The sequence below is a fragment of the Schistocerca cancellata genome, chromosome 1, assembly GCF_023864275.1.
Source record: "Schistocerca cancellata isolate TAMUIC-IGC-003103 chromosome 1, iqSchCanc2.1, whole genome shotgun sequence".
NCBI classification, from domain to species: Eukaryota; Metazoa; Arthropoda; class Insecta; order Orthoptera; family Acrididae; genus Schistocerca; species Schistocerca cancellata.
The window spans coordinates 203,970,393-203,991,422 of NC_064626.1; the positions used below are offsets into that span (position 1 = coordinate 203,970,393).

General features: G+C 43.8%; 1 protein-coding gene across 1 annotated transcript in view; it reads right to left on the reverse strand.

The window, feature by feature from the left end:
- LOC126168709 (protein obstructor-E-like) overlaps nucleotides 1-20,809 on the reverse strand; it is an 88,766-nt gene extending 67,957 nt beyond the window's left edge. The window contains exon 1 of the mRNA XM_049920580.1: nucleotides 20,691-20,809. Within this exon, the coding sequence (XP_049776537.1) occupies nucleotides 20,691-20,739 (49 nt within the window). The 5' untranslated portion in view covers nucleotides 20,740-20,809. The remainder of the gene's footprint in view (nucleotides 1-20,690) is intronic.
- Nucleotides 20,810-21,030: the final 221 nt, after the last annotated feature.

The following is a 21,030-nucleotide window of genomic DNA, read 5'->3' on the forward strand; positions in this document are numbered from 1 at the left end:
TCGTTTTGTTGTGACGAGATATGATTCCACCTCTATGGATAAGTGGAAGCACAGAAGTCACGCCGGCCAGTGTGTCCGAGTAGTTCTAGGCGCTTCAGTCTGGAACCGCGCGACCGCTACGGTCGCAGGTTCGAATCCTGCCTCGGGAATGGATGCGTGTGATGTCCTTAGGTTAGTTAGGTTTAAGTAGTTCTAAATTCTAGGGGACTGATGACCTCAGATGTTAAGTCCCATAGTGCTCAGAGCCATTTGATCATAACTCAACGCCGGCCTCTGTGGCCGAGCGGTTCTAGTCGCCTCAGTCTGGAACTGCGCTGCTGCTACGATCGCAGGTTTGAATCCTGCCTCGGGCGTGGATGTGTGTGATGTCCTTGTCTTTAAGACAACGACGCCATTAACAACACTTCACTTATTTGGAACGAGCAAGTATAATAGAGCTACGAGAAGCTGTATGTTCTTTCTCCAATACTGCAGAAGGGCTTGCCAGGAATGTAGCCACTGTTCATGGTGGCAAGAAGACTGGACTCTGAACGGCAGCTTTGTCCTTACCGGGAGGGAAGACCGTCGTGTTCGGCGTATGGCTGTGGCACACCGCACTGCATCTGCAGCAGCAGTTTCAGCCGTATTTGGCACCACAGTGACACAGTGAACTGTTGCAAATCGGTTACTTTAAGGACAGCTCAGAGACAGGCGCCCTGTAGCGTGCATTCCACTGACCCCAAACCACCGCCGATTGCAACTTCAGTACTTTCAAGCGAGTGCTCACTGGAGGGTGGAGTGGAGGTCTGTTGTGTTTTTTGATGAAAGCTGGTTCTGCCTTGTTGCCATTGATGGCCGTGTGTTGGTTAGAACGACGCCAGGTGAGTACCTGCAACCAGCCTGTCTGCGTGCTATACACACCTATACCTGGGGTTATGGTCTGGGGTGCAATTTCGTTTGACAGCAGGAGCACTGTCGTAGTTATCTCACGCAACCTGACTGTAAATTAATACGTCAGTCAGGTGGTTCGACCTGTTTTGCTACCATTCATGAACAGAATTCCAGGGGATGTTTTCCAACAGGATAACGCTCGCCTACATACCGCTGTTGTAACCCAACACGTTCTACAGAGTATCGTCATGTTCCGTTGGCCTGCTGGATCACCAGATATGTCTCCAATCGAGCACATCATCGGACGTCAACTCCCGCATCACTCACAACCAGCATTAACCATCCCTCTATATATTTACAAGTATATTTATCACTTATTTAGGAAGAAGCATACCTACAGCGTACTACGACTAACTGAAGAGCCAAAGAAACTGGTACACCTGCCTAATATCGTGTAGGGTCCTCGCGAGCACGAAGTGCCGCAACACGACGTGGCATAGACTCGACTAATGTCTAAAGTAGTACTGGAAGGAACTGACATCATGAATCCTGCAGGACAGTCCATAAATCCATAAGAGTACGAGGGAGTCGAGATAACTTCTGAACAGTACGTTGCAAAGCATCCTAGATATGCTCAATAATGCTCATGTCTGGGGAGTTTGGTTCCCAGTGGAAGTGTTTAAACTAAGAAGAGTGTTCCTGAAGCCACTCTGTAGCAATTCTGGACGTGTGGGGTGTCGCATTGTCCTGCTGGAATTGCCCAAGTCCGTCGGAATGCACAATAGACATGAATGGGTGCAGGTGACCAGACAGGATGTTTAAGTACGTGGCACCTGTCAGATTCGTACCTAGACGTATCAGCGCTCCCACATCATTCCAACTGCACAAGCCCCACACAATTACATAGCCTCCGACAGCTTGAACAGTCCCCCGCTGACATGCAGGGTCCATGAATTGATGAGGTTGTCTCGATAACCGTACACTTCCATCCACTCGATACAATTTGAAACGAGACTCGTCCGACCAGACAACATGTTTCCAGTCATCAACAGTGCAACGTCGGTGTTGAAGAGCCCAGGCGAGGCGTAAAGCTTTGTGTCGTGCAGTCATGAAGGGTACACGAGTGGGCCTTCGGCTCCGAAAGCGCATATCGATGATGTTTCGTTGAATGGTTCGTACGCTGACACTTGTTGAATTCACTTAAATCTTGATACCATGCCATTATAGCAGCAATAACCGAACTGCGTCAGACACTTGTTGTTTTATTTAGGCGTTGCCGATCGCAGCGCCGTATTCTGCCTGTCTACATGTCTCTGCATTTGAATACCCATGCCTATACCAGGTTATTTGGCGCTTCAGTGTAATACCACATTACTCAAAACGCAGCAGAGAAATACTGCTGCTCCATGGAACGGCTACGCGTTAAGTTGCATCGCAAATGCTCAAAGATTCTAGGAAGAATTCGCATGAAATCAACTTTTCCTGGAGGGAAAAGCATGACCAAGGTTGCTGTCATCCCGTAGCGGTGACTCAGGCCTGATTCAGCACCGTCGTTACAGGCGTGAATGAGATGTCGCCTTTAGTCTCAAACGCGCGAAATCGGATTTTCCGCTCCTTCAGGGACGCTGCTCGAGGACGAAAGTGTCTCGCTGTGTGTTTGGGGACGCTCTGCGCGGCATGCTAAGGAGTTCGTGACCTGCCTGTAACGCGGGGTTCTAGAGCGGGCTGCTTAGGGCGAACGGGCGACCGTTCTGGGACATCTTCCAGCGATGCAGAATGTAAGACTATGAACAGTTACGTCATTATGCACGCCGTCCCGCGTCGCTATATGGGTATAATTTAATAAAATTATCATTAACGACCAAGATGTTGCTTTGAGGCTATAAGCCTACTTTCTAGTTTCGACCGAAAGAGTATCTTTAGTTGATCTATACATATACTGAAACAACTAAGTCAAGAGAATTTTCTTAATTTTGGGAGCCACAGTTCATGTAGAATTGTCTAAATGATAACATGAGTTCCATTTGACTTTTCTATGGTTGCCTTTAGGAAGCAACGAAATTGAACAACAATTATATGGCTAAAGTATTATCATTTAGACAATTTACATAAATGTTAGAGAAATAATGAAAAATGTCACGTTACTATAAGTATATATTGACATGCAAGCTGAGAACTAGAGAATACTTTCTATTTATTTATTTTTATTTTATTGTCCATCTCCAGCGACACTCTGCATTAAAGCGTGCAAAATACCTTTCACAATTATGTCTAGCAAATGTTTTGTAATAACTAATGTAAATGCTATTTTTTGAAGTATCATAATTTTACTTTTCTCTTTGTATACTGGGTTTTTGTCAAATGCCAAACACACTGGAGATAACATTCGAGTAATTATTCAATTATATGAGCGTTGGTAATCAATATACAAGGTTATTATAATTAAAGTTAAACTTACAAATCGCTGTGGAAATATCACTACTGGTCAGAATGACGTCAAATTGCAACGGAATATTATCGGAGAAGAGGGAAAACGTATGGCAGAAGAAAAATAAATAGTTACAAAATATAGCAATAAATGGCGCTGTAAGCATCATAATTTAATAATGGTCGACTACAAATGACAAATGAATCATAGAACAGTGCCTAAGGTGTCCGTTTGACGTTCAACAAACTCAGTGTGCATGGGTGTACAGGTGTGATGCTGTTAGTTACGTAAGCCCATCCACCATGGGAAGGTCATATCACACCGGATGAGAAAAATCAGTTTTTAATTGTCCTGAAGCCAAAAACCGCATAAAAAGTATCACTCGCATTGGTTTTTAATTGTCTTGGGGCCAGAAATCGCATAAAAAGCATAAATCATATCAGTTTTTAATTGTCCTGAGGCCAAAATTCGCATAAAGAGCATCAATCAAAAAGGGGACTGATGACCTCAGATGTTAAGTCCCATAGTGCTCAGAGCCATTTTGTTACCGGGATCACGTTCAGAATGTATTGCGCAATGTGTCTTCAATGCAACTAAGTTTGCAATCGGAACACTGAACACAACATCTATCAGATAGCCCCACAGCCAGAAGTCGCACGGATTAAGATCAGGTGATCGTGACGGCCAGGCTGTAGGGAAATGGCGGCTGATACTTCTAGCATTTCCGTAACGCCGCTTCAGCAGCTGCTTAACAGGATTTGCAATATGCGGAGGTGCGCCATCTTGCATATAAATGATCCCTTCCACACATCCACGCTGTTGGAGAGCTGGAATGATGTGATAGCGCTTACCAGTGACGGTACAGGTAACAGGACCGGAAGCATCTGTCTTCGAAAAAATATGGCCCTATAAAAAATGATGCCGTAAACCCGCAATACACGATGACCTTTTCAGGATGAAGTGGTACTGGTTGATTTGCGTGTGGATTTTCCGTTGTCCATATTCGGCAATTTTATGTATTTACATATCCTGTCAGATGGAAGTGGGCTTCGCCTGTCCACAAAATCTTCCGCAGCCAGTTATTGCCCACTTCAATGTGAGCAAGAAATTCTAAACCAAAGGTTTGATGGCAGCACAACAGGAAGCAACTCGTGCACATGGGTAATTTTGAGTGGAAAGCAAAGAAGAAAGTCTCGTAGGACTTTATGCACCGTGCTCATGGTTATGTCTAATGTTCGGGAAATTCTGCGTGCACTACACGTTTGCACACACCACTCGTCTCCTTCTGAATTGCTGAGGCAACTGCTTCTACTGACGCTGAATCATTCGTTTCTTCCCTCCACTACGTTGCACACCAAAAGAACCCGTCTTTTCGAATTTCCGAATCATTTTCTCCAGACCCACGCCATCGGACCAACGCCTTTTTTCAAATCTTTCAGTGTCCGGAACTTCTGCAGAGCAACCTGTGCACAGTCATCATTCTAGTAATACAGCTTTATAAGCAGAGCGCGATCCTGCATTGAGACAGTCATGGCGAACGTCGCAGACGCGTACCCAGCGTGTTTATACCAACTTCCATGGGTCGTGCGCATGGTAGGTGTTTTCATTTACGTATTCTGACACATACAGCGCCATCTATGGATCAATTTTCGCACTACCTTTTTCCTTTTGCCATACGTTTTCCCCCTTCTCCGACAATAATACGTTGCAATTTGACGTCATTCTGACTAGTGGTGTTATTTCTACAGCGTTTCGAAAGTTTAACTTGAATTGTAATCGACCTGTATATTATAAAAGTAAGTAAACAATGTGCGTGCCGCTCAAACTCAGAAACGAGTCCCAGTAGGAGCAAGGTAGTTATACAGGGTGAGTCACTAACTATCGCCACCAAGAATAACTCCGAAAGTATGATAGGAGCTAAAACGTTTGTGGGACAAAAGTCGCATGGGACATAGTGCAATAGAATCCATTATGTATCTCTTTATTTCGATGACTCTAGACCTCAGATTACAGTTAATGATAGCTTGACTTTGGCAGGGATTTGGTTGTAGCAGTCAGAGTACAATCGCTTAATTACATCTCTGATTTTAATACTTGCTATAAATTTCATTACCTTCCGATGCGTCCGTCATTGTTCTACAATTTTTCCTCAAGCGTTGTACACAAAGAAATGTCAGTGAGATGTTTTTAATGGCAGGCTAGTGGAAATACATGCGAAGATGTCATGAGAGATACGACTGTGGTCCACGTGGCCATCAGTAAACCAGTTTAAATCTTCCTCGGCACCAGAGCATTGCAGAAATTATCACGGGAAACTAACAACGAATAAGATAGTTCTCACACTTAGTGCATTGTGGCCGAAAAATAATCGCTCTCAGTGAATTAATGTGGTTGCCCTCCGGTTTTGCAAGCTTCCGTGTACGTGCAACATTCAATGGTCCACTAACAGGAGGAGGAATTTCGTGAACGTAAAGCGTATTTAAATAAGCGACCTAGCTACTTTGCTATTTTTATTTAAAGTTGTCAGCAGTCCGGAGATTGGTTTCGCTACAACAGTGCTTTACTAGCCAGGGTCCAATAAAGGGGGTATGCCGTTGCCTTCCTCCGACCTTCGATCTGACAATAGGAGGAACTACTGTCTGACGTTGACTCCGAAGCGTTGCGAAACGTGTAATTTTTCACATTGACAGTTGCTCACCAGGGGTGGAAGAAGTGAGTAGTAACAGAAACAATCCCTAATACACTGGAGTCCGAACCCCGCATGTTTGTATTTACCTTATAAATGAGTTAACGTTTTGAATATTCGACTTTAAGCAATGTAACCGAGAAAAAGTTTATCAGAAGTAGGAAGTTATGCTTACAGTTGTTGGAAGTCGCTAAATGCTCTCATTATGAAACACTGGATAAATATGGCTTAGATACTTTGTCGGCATTTTAAGCAAAAGCAAGTTTTTCACGCATCTCAATGTTTATGACGTCATATCTCTTGAACTATGTGTCGTATAGTGATATAATTTCGGAGGTTCATTTAGTGATATGTGAAGATGCCTTCTGCAAAGTGAATGTTAAAGAAGTGATAAATTAAAACATCTTGCGTGATTTTAAATTTTTACCGCGCGCCGTTTTAAGCAACAGCAAGTTCTTCATGTATCTAAATTTTGATGACGTTATACCTCCTTAACTATGTGTCGTACAATAATATAATGTTGCAGGTAATTCAGTGATATACGTGGATACTGTCTGCAAACAGTGTTGCGACTAGAGTAAATAAGGAATAAATTCAAACATGATTCATCCTGGAACTTGACTGCGTGAACAGCGAAAATGTAGTAAGCGATAAACTTTCTTCCTTTCATCATATTGTGGGGGATGTCAGCGAGAAGAAGTATCAAAAATGGTTCAAATGGCTCTGAGTACTATGGGACTTAGCATCTGAGGTCATCGGTCCCCTAGAACTTAGATCTACTTAAACCTAACTAACCTAAGGACATCACATACATCCATGCCCGAGACAAGACTCGAACCTGCGACCGTAGCGGTCACGCGGTTCCAGACTAAAGCGCCTAGAATCGCTCGGTCACAACGGCCGGCGAGAAGATGAATTACAAATGTTTGATATTATGTGTAAAGGTTGTTGGGAGTACTCTCAGTTTCAAATACTGCATAAATAAAATCCGTGTATATGCGCGCCGTCAGTTATGCTGCCGCAAGACAATTACACAGTTTCTAACAGTAATACTTGTCTCATTATGTTAAACTTTGAACACAGGATTATACCTCTTAATGAGTAGATTATGACAGCATTTTAAATTTTAAATTCTATCAATAATTACGAAAAATACTGAAAATCAGTTATTCCCCTATGTTTGCCATAGATAGGCAACCTGCAACTGGAGTGGGGTTCCAGGATAGCGATTGAGTGTTAAAAATTCTTCATTGGTCCATAAAATGGGGCGTGCTCAAAAGAGGACTTTTATACGATACAAGGTGCAGATGGAGAGACTGCCAATTGACCCTGAACGTAAATAAATGTAACTTCCTGGCAGATAATCTGTAAATAAGTGTAACTTAACTGCGCTTAAATTGCCGCTGTGACCCATTACTGTCCAGGAACACTCTTAGAGATAAATCACTGAAAACAGTAACTACCGAAAAACATTAAGAAGTAACCGCCCGAAGTGAATTAAAGAGGTATGACTACATGAACTAAATGTGGGAAAACGGATACCAGACTGAGATTCATTGGAAGAATAACTGAATGGAAATAATTTGCCGGTCGTTGTGGCCGAGCGGTTCTAGGCGCTTCAGTCTGGAACCGCGCGACCACTGCGGTCGCAGGTTCGTATCCTGCCTAGGGCATAGATGTGTGTGATGTCCTTAGGTTAGTCAGGCTTAAGTAGTTCTAAGTTCTAGGGGACTGATGACTTCAGAAGTTAAGTCCCATAGTGCTCAGAGCCATTTGAACCATTTTTAGAAATAATTCATTAACGAAAGACATGGTCTGCTAAATATTTGATAGAGCGATTCTTGAGTATTGTTCATCAGTCTGAGATCATTAGCACGTTTAATGGAAGAATCAGTGGATATGTAACGAAGAGCGGCGTGTTTTATCAAGGGTTCGTTTAGTAAGCGAGGGAGCGTTACGGTGACTGCCAACAAACTCCAGTGGTGTGGAGTTGTGTACCACGGAGAGGTGAATTCCGATAGCGTACGTTGAAGCCGGTTGCTGTGGCCGAGCGGTTCTAGGCACTTCAGTCCGGAACCGCGCTGTTGCTACGGTCACAGGTTCGAATCCTGCCTCGGGCACGGATGTGTGTGATGTCCGTAGGTTAGTTAGGTTTAAGTAGTTCTAAGTCTAGGGGACTGATGACCTCAGATGTTAAGTCCCATAGCGCTTGGAGCCATTTGAACGTACGTCGATGAAGAATTGGGCAGCATATTACTTCCTCCCACATAGATCTCACGAAATCGCCACAACGAGAAAATCAGAGAAACTGGAGCTCATAGGGAGGTTTATCGACAACTGTTCTTCCCATGCGTTATTCCCGAACGGAACAGGAAAGTGGGGACCATATAGCGTTACCAGAAGTTCTCTCCGATACACTTCGTAAGGTGGCTTGTGGAGTATATATGAAGGTGAAGAGGAGGCCTTTCTGCAAGTTATTTTTCGCAGTTGTTCATTTCTGTATGGATCAACGATCTGAAAATGGAGTAGCTGCACGCCGTGTTTGAAATACTAAAAGTTACGGAAGCCTAGATTATTACGCCAGAAAGACTATACAAAACGACGTGGATGGTGCTATAAGTACTGATCTCGTATGAGAAAGATGTCCATGGTTGCTCTTAATCACTCTAATTCAGTTTTTAAAGCCATGAATGAAGTAGGACTTGAACCGTAGCAATAAAAAGGAAGACCGAATAGAAGATTCGGATCTGTGTTGATTTTCCAGGAAGCAGACAAGTGTGACAGCGACAGGCGCGACAGGGGAGGCTGGTGCAAGGCAGATGTATGTAAATGAAGACGAGCCGAGTGTCGAAACAGCCGGGTGAAAGTTGTGTGGGCGAGGGCGCGGGTCGTAACTGCTGATTTCTCCCGTACGGCCGTCTCCTGACCTGTCCTTGACGTTAAGCCGACACGGAACCCGTTATGGAAGACTCTGGACGCGTCCAGGAGTTGACCGCCAAAGCCCGCACGTGCTTCCAGCACTCCGTGGGCCCTAAAGGCGCGAGGTCCCAGGCAGGTCACCAGTAACTCGGATAAAATTTCGGCGGCTTACGGGCTGAAATGGTAAACGTTGCTTTAAGCGCCACGCTTAAAGTGCACATTACATACCTTCGTCACTTTTATACAAATACATTGCAATTAAAATTATTTGGAATCGGACGTTTAAGGGTGAGAATAGTGACGTTGTCTGCAGCCAGCCACAACAGCGATGTGGTCTCCGGTGAAATCGAAATCACTTTAGAATTTCTATCTCCTACTATAATCCCGTAATACATTTGCAATTCGTGCATGATGTAGACTTCTATAACGTCGCTAAGCGTATAAAAATTGATTTTAATTGTAATTAGAAGCAGAGTTAATTTAACATTTTTGAAGCAGGTGAAATTTTCCCATACGATGATCACACATCTCTGTCGCATCTGTTATTGGTTTTGACTCAGGTAAAGATTTAGACGTAGAAATTATGGCTAAATACTGCCACCAGTGAGAAACTGTGGCAAGGGAAGCATACAGTAGCATGCTCTAAAAATTATAATGGCTGAAGTGGGGGCATGGAGGCTGCTGGAGGATGTTCATCCAGATCTGAGGACCAGTACGGTGTTAGATACACTAAATACCTTAGTGAGGAGGACTCCTCTTGGTTCAAAGCTGTAACAGATACAAAACAGTACAATACAACAACAGAAAAGTTGGAATGTGTTGGACACATCCAAAAGAGCCTTGGTAGTAGGCTTCGTCGCTTACTGAAAGAGATGAAAGGTGAAGTACTTCAGGATGGAAAACCACTAGAAGGAAAAGGCAGACTTACTCTGAAAGAAACTGATTCTCTTCAGTTATTTTATGGGATAGCTATCAGGAAAAACACACACAGAGGCAATGACGTGTGCTGTGCGGGCAATTTTTTCCCACCAACTGTCCTTTGACCAAACACTAATGAACACTCTGTGTCCGAAAGACGATTGGTGTAATTTCAACAAGCGAAATGAGACGTATTCACATAAACACTCATTACCAGAACCTGTTATGAATACAATTGTCCACATTCAGGTTTCTTGCAAACCCTGATTTATTGAGGAAGTGTCTTCACGGAAAGACACAAAATGCAAATGAAAGCCTCAGTAATTTAATTTGCATTAGATGCTCAAAAAGGACATTCTGTGGGCCTGAAGTACTCAGAATAGGTGCCTATGATGCAGTTTTATGTTACAATAACGGAAATAATGGCAGAATTGAAATGCTGAAGAGAGATGGTATAGATCCTGGTGTGTTTACAACAGGAGTATTTTACACCATCGACGAGACCAGGGTCAAGAAAGCTAACAGATCGGCGTCTTACCCGCAAATACAGGCCAGGGAGGAGGCCAGAGGAGGAGAGAAGAGAAACCTGGAGGATGAGGAGTATCATATGGAAGATTTTAAAACTGAGGTAAGCTTATTACATGTAGAAGTATGAGAAGAAAATCTTTGAATCTCATTTTCCCTGTTTTACGTATTTTACGTTATTGGTAGCATTTTCTCAGTGTATATGCGCTAATGCTATGAAATTTACAGGAGTTGTTCGCAACGTGTAGCTTTCTCCCTGGAAATGAAAAATACGAGATTCTGCAATTACATTCTGTTTTCTAGATGAATGTACGTAGAAAAAAAGTTGATTTTGGATGTGCAAAATTAAAGACTGTGTTAATGCTACAATTTTTACCACAAAATAATAACTGTAGTTCAGTGATCTTATAACCTTCTGAGGACACTACAATAAAATTTTCAGATTAGAATAATTGGAATTTGAGTTATGGCTTTTTATAAAAAAGACAATAAAAAATTAAAAATTCAGATTTCTGGCAAAATTTTAATCCTGCATATTTTATTATATTATTCCTTAAAACGCAGCTCTTTTGATTTACACATGCAATATTTTAGATTTGTACATTATTCAATCTGTATATTGAGCAAGCAGTAAAGGAAACGAAAGAAAAATTCGGAGTAGGTATTAAAATTCATGGAGAAGAAATATAAACTATGAGGTTCGCCGATGACATTGTAATTCTGTCAGAGACAGCAAAGGACTTGGAAGAGCGGTTCAACGGAATGGACAGTGTCTTGAAAGGAGCATATAAGATGAACATCAACAAAAGCAAAACGAGGATAATGGAATGTAGTCGAATTAAATCGGGTGATGCTGAGGACCTTAGATTAGGAAGCGAGACTCTTAAAGTATTAAAGGAGTTTTGCTATTTGGGGAGCAAAATAACTGATGATGGTCGAAGTAGAGAGGATATAAAATGTAGACTGGCAATGGCAAGGAAAGCGTTTCTGAAGAAGAGAAATTTGTTAACATCGAGTATAGATTTAAGTGTCAGGAAGTCGTTTCTGAAAGTATTTGTATGGAGTGTAGCCATGTATGGAAGTGAAACATGGACGATAAATAGTTTGGACAAGCAGAGAATAGAAGCTTTCGAAATGAGGTGCTACAGAATAATACTGAAAATTAGATGGGTAGATCACATAACTAATAAGGAGGTATTGAATAGAATTGGGGAGAAGTTTGTGGCACAACTTGACAAGAAGAAGGGACCGGTTGGTAGGACATGTTCTGAGGCATCAAGGGATCACAAATTTAGCATTGGAGGGCAGCGTGGAGGGTAAAAATCGTAGAGGGAGACCAAGAGATGAATACACTAAACAGATTCAGTAGGATGTAGGCTGCAGTAGATACTGGGAGATGAAGCTTGCACAGGATGGAGTAGCATGGAGAGCTGCATCAAACCAGTCTCAGGACTGAAGAGAACAACAACAACAACATTAATAAATATGGCTGTTATAATTTTTTAAGTAAATGTTTACATTTTCAGTTACATCCCGCCTTAAGTATTACTCATCAGTCTAAAACGCTTACCATTTTGGATTAACAGAAGAACTAGAGAAGATCCAACGAAAAGCGGAGCGCTTCATCACACGATCACTTAGTCCGCGCCAGAGAGATACGGAGATGATCAACAAACCGCAGTGGCGGACGCTGCAAGACAGACGCTGTGCATCACAAAACGGTTTACCACTGGAATTACAAGAGAGTTCTTTCCGGGATCAATCGGGAAACATAGTACTTCTTCGCACAAAGGCTTCGTAAAATGACCACAACGAGAGAAGCCACAGAAACTCGGAGGTTTATCGACAACCATTCTTCGCACGTGCCGTTTGCGGATGAAACAGGGAAAGAGGGCAAAGTAATTGGTACTGGAAGAACCCTCAGCCGCACATCGTAAGGTGGTTTGTGGAGTACAGACGTAAATGTGTGGTCAGCTTTTGGTCGTCAGGTAGCCCTTCAGTTTCAAAAACCCATACGTCTTGTCTAACGTGAGGCGAGGATATTCTACTGAGCCACACTTAGTCAAGTTTATGTCATCAATCGTGATATGGCGGTTTGGGTGCTTGAGCCTGATAGTGAATAGAAGTGCTTGGCATTTGTTGTGGTTTATTTCATCTTCCTGGAAGATTTTGTCCGCATGTCTTTGGAGGTCCCTGACACACTACTGGCCATTAAATTTGCTACACCAAGAAAAAATGCAGATGATAAACGGATATTCATTGGACAAATATATTATACTAGAACTGAGATATGATTACATTTTCACGCAATTTGGGCGCATAGACCCTGAGAAATCAGTACCCAGAACAACCACCTCTGGCCGTAATAATGGCCTTGATATGCCTGGGCATTGAGTCAAACAGAGCTTGGATGGCGTGTACAGGTACAGCTGCCCATGCAGCTTCAACACAATACCACAGTTCATCAAGAGTAGTCACTGGCGTATTGTGATGAGCCAGTTGCTCGGCCTCCATTGACCAGACGTTTCCAATTGGTGAGAGATCTGGAGAATGTGCTCACCAGGGCAACAGTAGAACATTTTCTATATCCAGAAAGGCCCGTATAGGACCTGCAACATGCGGTCGTGCATTATCCTGCTGAAATGTAGGGTTTCACAGGGATCGAATGAAGGGTAGAGCCACGGGTCGTACCACATCTGAAATGTAACGTCCACTGTTCAAAGTGCCGTCAATGCGAACAAGAGGTGACCGAGACGTGTAACCAATGGCACCCCATACCATCACGCCGGGTGATACGCCAGTATGGCGATGACGAATACACGCTTCCAACGTGCGTTCACCGCGATGTCGCCAAACACGGATGCGACCATCATGATGCTGTAAACAGAACCTGGATTCATCCGAAAAAATGACGTTTTGCCATTCGTGGACCCAGGTTCGTCGTTGAGTATACCATCGCAGGCGCTCCTATCTGTGATGCAGCGTCAGGGGTAACCGCAGCCATGGTCTCCGAGCTGATAGTCCAGGCTGCTGCCAACGTCGTCGAACTGTTCGTGCAGATGGTTGTTGTCTTGCAAACGTCCCTATCTGTTGACTCAGGGATCGAGACGTGGCTGCACGACCCTTTACAGCCATGCGGATAAGATGCCTGTCATCTCGACTGCTAGTGATACGAGGCCGTTGGCATCTAGCATGGAGTTCCGTATTACCCTCCTGAACCCACCGATTCCATATTCTGCTAACAGTCATTGGATCTCGACCAACGCGAACAGTGATGTCGCGATACGATAAACTGCAATCGCCATAGGCTACAACACGATCTTTATCAAAGTCGAAAACGTGATGATATGCATTTCTCCTCCTTACACGAGGAATCAGAACAACGTTTCACCAGGCAACACCGGTCAACTGCTGTTTGTGTATGAGAAATCGGTTGGAAACTTTCCTCATGACAGCATGTTGTAGGTGTCGCCACCGGCGCCAACCTTGTGTGAATGCTCTGAAAAGCTAATCATTTGCATATCACAGCATCTTCTTCCTGTCGGTTAAATTTCGTCTGTAGCACGTCATCTTCGTGGTGTATCAATTTTAATGGCCAGTAGTGTAATTTGTGTTGCGGCAGTGCTTGAAAAAAGCGACATCATTGGCGTACAGAACAATTTCGCATCCTGCTTTTCTTGGGTATGTCGTTGTGTATAGAGTAGAGCACAAGTCGTAGCACAGAACCCTGAGGCACTCCGCATCTCGGAGCCTATGTTACGGGGAAGATTTGATGCCCACAGGCGAAAGCGCTGAATCCGATAATTTCAAGAAGCCAGAGTTACAAGTGAACTAGTGTTACTAGCAACTTCCAGAGAAGGGGTACCGAAATATCGCCTGACACTTGACCACTGCAAAAATGGGATTGGTTTTGTATAATACCGATAGCCTTTTTGTTAAAATTGAATCATTTATATGGCATTAATGTTACGTAAATTCCTATAATTTTACGTTGAAAGTGTGATATTCTTGAATCTTCGCCACGTGCTGTTGAAGTTCAATGAACAAGATTTCAAGTAAGTATCACAATTTAGCTGCCCTTAGTTTATATAAATACGTTCTCAAAATCACGCCCTTCCCAGTGAAAGCTGTCAAATGTGACCCGATCATATTTTCTAATACTGCAAGTTACATATGTCTTTTTGAACCGTGTCCATAGTTATTAGGATCGAATTTATAATTTTGTATTAAAAGTCGAAAATTTCAAGCTGATAACGTTAACTTTACCAGAAGCCGAGGACAACGTGAGAAACGTAATACTGATTTCGTATAGGAATGCTTAAACTTCGCAGCGAATGTCTAAGGTTCCAGAAGTAGCACATCACAAGACAGATAACTGAGAAGGATAACTGAGCGTTTCAGGTGAAATAGCTCTGAAGCCAGTGGTAACGTCGGGAATTCGTATCTTAGGGGTATTTAACTCTGCGCCTGCTCCTTATGCTACTTGCAAACTTCATTCCTAAAGACTCTCTCACGTCCTAGTCGTTTTATTTGCAGCGCACAATAGCTTGCTGGCACTGATGAGACAGGGAGAAAGATGGTCGGCACATCCTATGCGCTAAGCTGTAGTCTATTTAGTAACATGCTCTTACGAACCATTGAAAAGGGGATTTCATCGCGAGCGAAAGTTTGTTTCATGTCCATGATTTATACTAGGAGCGCTGTAATAGATGAACGCTTGAAAACTAATTTTAAGCTTCACTAGAAGGAAGAAGGAAGGTTGTGGTTTAACATCCTGTCAACGCCAGCGTTATTGGAGACAGGACACGTATTCCTATTGACACGAAGAAACGATGCCTGGAATGATTAGGAAAACTGTGGAAAATCTTAATCGGGCTGGAGGAACGGGTATTGAACAAAACGCACTCCCCAAACGAGCGAGGTGGTGCAGTGATAAGTGGTCCGAAGATCGGTGGCTCAAACACCCATCCTACCATCCAGATTTTTCTGTGAGTTCCCTAAGTCTTTTAAGGCAGAATGTGGAGATGGTAGATGTGAATGGACACGACTGACTTCGTTTCTATCCTTACTCAAATAGACTTGTGCTTCATTTCTAATTACTTCGTCATCCACGGAACTTTAAAACCTTTATCCTCCTTCCCTCCTTACTAGCTTTCCAAATACGTGTCCATCTTCTTGACCAGTATATACCACTATCGACAAGTGAAACCGCCGTCGATAAATGACTCTACTACTTACGGTACGGAATGAAAGACAACCACTTAGGTACACTGACCAGTCAAGATATGGACTTTGGATGGCTTTTCGCGTTAGTTTTGCCCAGTGTTGTACGTTTATTCTTCTACATGTAATTTAAATAATATGGCAAGAGAGTCCAACTAAGTTGACATATTATTCCCGTCGTGTTTAAGACAGTGGCTTGCAGCATAGCCAAAATGACGGGTCGTCTAAATAATTTCGAGAAGAATGAAATTGGCAATACGACTGAAAAGACTGACACATTTCCTTTTAACAGCAAACACTTTGACTTGGAACTAAAACAAATCACATATCGATCAAGGTGGCGCGTTTGTTAACCCAATGGACTAGAATTAGGGGCTTTGGAGGATTCCGATTCTCATATGTTTCCCTGAATTCCTCGAGGCAAATGGTTGAAAGAACGCTGTACCTACACCACTGATTCCCTCCAGTGATCCTCATATTGTCGACGACGAAACTGTAAAGTCTACTTCGAATTATTCTTTCTGACTCGCATGCACTTGCCCCCTGCGCAGGAGGAAAACTGAAGTTTGGCGTCCCGCAGGTACTGAGGTCATTGCAGGCGGAGCTCACAGTGATGACGACTCAGAGGCAGGAAACCGACATGGAAGCATTCCGTCATCCACCTGAAGCGACATTGGGAGCCACGGAAAACGCAAATCTGAATGAACAGACAAGGATTTGAGCTCTGTTTCTCCCAGCATCCCATTCACCATGCCCATCACTTTTTGGGTGCAAATGAGTACGATAACGTGCCCTAGGCGGTCAAGTTAGTATCACCATGTGTGTGGAATCTATGAGAATCAGTCAGTGACAAGTAGAACCATACACATTTTGGTGGAAAGTGGGAGCTATAGTACAAAATGCTCTATTGTTCAACAGATTTTCTTCGTTGAAATCCACGTTAGTGGATCTGCTGGCGACGTATTGAATAGTGCTTAAAGTTATGGTTCAAATGGCTCTAAGCACTATGGGACTTAACATCTGAGATCATCAGTCCCCTAGACTAAGAACTGCTTAAACCTAACTAACCTAAGGACATCACACACATCCATGCCTGAGGCAGGATTCGAAACTGTGACCGTAGCAGCCCCGTGGTTCTGGACGGCACTGCCTAGAACCGCTCGGCCACAGCGGCCGACCCTGAAAGTTATGAGCACGTTGAGAGCAGCGAGGACAGGTGAAGCAAGAGCAAACTTCCAGTGCCCTGACTTTATGTCCTCCAACTCGGACCAACAAGCTTAAAATGTCTGAATCGATAGGACATACCTAAAGCACACAAACAAAAAAGAATTACTGCCACGATCTCAATTTTATGCTTTTGGGAGGTATGGGCTTAAATTTCCTGCATTAAAACTGTGTGCCAGACCCGAGCTTACACCTGGACTGTTTACTTTTCGCGAGCAATGCTCTTGCCTTCTGAGCATTTCCATCAGGCCTCAAGGTCTTATTTGAAATTTGCACCAGCTTATACCTCTCCCTGATCCACCAAGTCAGGCAGAAACCCTTATGCTTACATTGGTTCAAATGGCTCTGAGCACTGTAGGACTTAACTTCTGAGGTCATCAGTCCCCTAGAACTTAGAACTACGTAAACCTAACTAACCTAAGGACATCACACACATCCACGCCCGAGGCAGGATTCGAACCTGCGACCGTTGCGGTCGCGCGGTTCCAGATGTAGCGCCTAGAACCGCTCGGCCACCCCGGCCGGCTATGCTTACATTATTAGGCTGCCAGTCCCCGGAGAAAGTACATGGCAGAGGATAAACCCCAGTCTAGGGACTGTTTTCAAAATGAATCTTTTACACTCTAACGGAACGTATGCTGTAAAACAACTTCTCTTCCGGGTTCAGTTGGTGGCACACACCACTTATTACATTACGAAAGCAGGTGTTTTATGATCACAACGTCGCACTTCTCTCCACGAGGTAGCTGAACACATCTGTTTACCACACTAGACACTGACATAACGCGAGACCTCTGCGGTCATGTGCACAGACATTTTAAAAAATGGATCAATGATGTATATTATTTGCATTAGCGTTATCCTATAGAATTTTTACAGGTTTCTTACATCGGATAAGAAAGACTGTTTACTAAAGAAAACAAGTAACACTAGCTTCTTTAAAAATTTCTTATCGAAAAAAAATATCCGAAAAACTAATTTCAGAATCGGATGTAACGTCCTTTGCATAGAAGTATTTTTAAAAGGCGCAGCAGATGACATGAAATGCCGTATTACGGACGTAGGAACACTACGTACACATCAGAGATCGAGAAGTTTACTACTGCTGCAGACGCTTGACTGAAGCATACGGTTCCCCTATCAGCTAGGGCAGGAAGGCAGGCAGGTATGCTTTGGCTCGGAGGCAACTCTGTGGAAGCAGAGCTTGGCCGACTGCCGCCCCTTTTAAAATAATTGCAAGCATTAGTTAACCTCGTATTTCAGAAAAGATATAAATTGTACATAAAAATTCTGACTGTCCTGGAGTGTTGCACAAAAACGATTAGCGGGTCGCTGTTTACCCACACCTGAGCTAAGCTGTTCGTGTAAGAGCTCTCGGTTTCGGGCGCGTATTTGCTTTCTTTTAGTTCTCGAAAAAGGAGTTCTCGATTCCTTGTAGTTCTAGACTCTTCCCATCCCTGTCTGAGAGTAACAGAATGGAATACGAAAACTTCTCACTCGGCCCAGTCGGCTACCAAAAAATGTGGGGAGGAAACATTACAGTGACTAAACGAATTCCTTATTCCTGGTCATTGACGATAGGTACAATCAGAGTGACAAATTGGAACCAAATACTGCGTGGAAAGAAAATATGCGAGTAACAAAATGTACTAATGGCCCCACATATGAACAATTGATTGATGTCAGTCGGTTGCTCTCTTCGACGCCACCACATACGAACGATTTACCAGTTAACTTCAACTATTAGTATTATTTTGAACGACTATGTGCCGTGAAGTCTTGCCGTGGTAAACGTACTGCTATGTTCAGCAGAGGTGATAGCTAATCACATTATGTCACTGATTAAGAAACTGGAGTTGAGATACATTAAAGTTATGTTGGAACGCTTTTCTTAGGGACAGTACGCATTTTTACGGAAAACGTATTTTTCTTTAACGGCAATCCGTTGAGTACATCCTTCCAGTTTGTCTTGAGTTTCTCAGTTTCTTCTCAATTTATTAGTCTTATAACGAGTATTTAAGCTATGATAGCTGTCACATGGAGGACCCGGGTTCGATTCCCGGTGCTGCCAAGGGTTTTTCCTTGGTCGAAGGACTGTTAGGGGTGCACTCAGCCTCGCCAATTGAGGAGCTACTTGACGGAACACTGCCTGAAAGGTCGGCAAAACGGCCGGGAGAGCGATGTGCTCACCACATGCCCTACCATACCGCATCCGCATGACACCGCAAGGCAGAGGATGACAGGGCGGCCGGTAGACATCCCCTGGGCCTTCACGGTCTGTGAAGGAACTCGTAGGCAAATAGCTGGCTGGCTTCGGTTCATTCGTACAACACTGGGAAATCAATCTAGAAAGGAGACTGGTAACAAAACACACGTGTTACCCATCCTAGAACATTGCTCAAGTGACTGGAACCCGTACGCAATAAGACTGACAGAGGATGTTGAAGCTGTACGCGGAAGGATAGCACGAATGGCCACAGGTTTGTTTCACCCATGGAAAGACGTGATGAAGATACTGAAATGGCAGTCGCAAACTACCCCGCAAAAGCCTACTTAACAAGTTTTAAGTACCAGCTTCAAATGATGAACGTGGAAATATACTATAAGCTCCTATGGACCGCGAAGACAATATTTAGACACACTAACAGCGCCCGCCAAGGAGTTTAAACCATCATTCTTCCCGGGCTTCGTATGTGAATGCATCGGGAAGACGCCCTTACAAGTGATACATCAAAAGTACGCTTTTTCATCCGTTTCCAGTGGTTTTCAGAATGTAGATGTATATATATCTCTATCCCTTCTTAACGTTACGACTCCTTCTTTGACTTCCACTCTTGAGAGTGGTCGTGTTCCCTGAACAGCTCTACAAATTCTAACGTCCTTACTGCATGAGGCCATAGCGCAAGTACACAACCTCGCTTAATAGACAAACGAGTCGCTGCAAGCTAGCTATATAGCCAGACAGACGATACGTCGCTTGAGATTCGTCGATCAGCGACCACTCGCTACAATCTGCACACACACACGTGCGATTTACGCACAGATTACTGCGATCTGTTCTCATATGAGGGGAGGTGGGGGCTTTCAATAGGGTGACCAACATTTGATCATGGTTTTTATGAGATGACCAACATCTGGCCATGATTTCAAGGGACCTTAAGGGAGATTCAGTTGCAATAAATGACAACTGTAGAATTACATCGCTTTTTTCTCTGAATGGGTAAAAAAAAAAACTGGCATGATTGGTTTTTACGTATCAGTTTTCACTGCGCGAGCACATTATGTGATGAAAACTGATTCATTTTAGACGCAAATGAAAACGTACGTGAGAAATAAATAATGTAACGAGTGAACGTCTCTATAATCCACTTTAGCGACTCCTTGTTACTTCCTTGTGTTATTTATACCGCAGCTGCAGATCGGTACGAGGTGAGCGCATCCGTGAATCGCCAGTACTGGCCGAAAAGCAAGTAAATATTCCCCCTACCATGGCTCTTCTAGACGCGTAGGCTATGTCAGTTTTCCTCCGCCCCTAGCATTCCCTTAAGCCAAACCGTCTTCTTTCCGTAGAAACACGAACAGGAAGACGACTAAACGTCGACAATCGTATCGATTATCATACGAAAAACTTTTCGAGATCTCTCGGTCAGGGAATATCAACTATTGATAGGTCTAGTAATTCACGGGATTCATATTTATAATAGTGAACACTGGCGAAATATATGTAAGGAACAAGCGGTCAGTAACGGAGCCGGGAGAATTAAAAAAAAAGTAGTGTAATATACGAGAGCTGGTCTCGCTAGCCTTTAGGGAGTACGGAATAGTGCTTGTGCTCGAAGCGTCGCAGAATGGCCGTTAGTCGCAGCAGCGCTACTGCAGGGGGACGTGACATCTTACCCTGGGCGGCGAGCGCCACGGCTACGATCGCGACCGTCCGCCTGAACATCTCGTCGGCGACTGTCACCCGTCTTCCCGCGCGCGCCGGCGGTTACTTAACGCAGCTTCCCCCAGGGGCGCTGGCTGCGTTATCCAACCGCGGCCGGGAAGGCTAACAGGTACCGCACGTGCGTTTCTCTTCTCATCCCGTGATTCATGGACGTCTCTGCACTCCACGTGTTTTATTTTCTTCCCGCAACCTCAGCTCGTGGAACCGTCTGGTGACCACCAGGCTCCTTCAGACAGTAGAGAGGCTTTCTTTATGACTACGCCTACAAGTCAGCTCCTACGCCTGTTACAA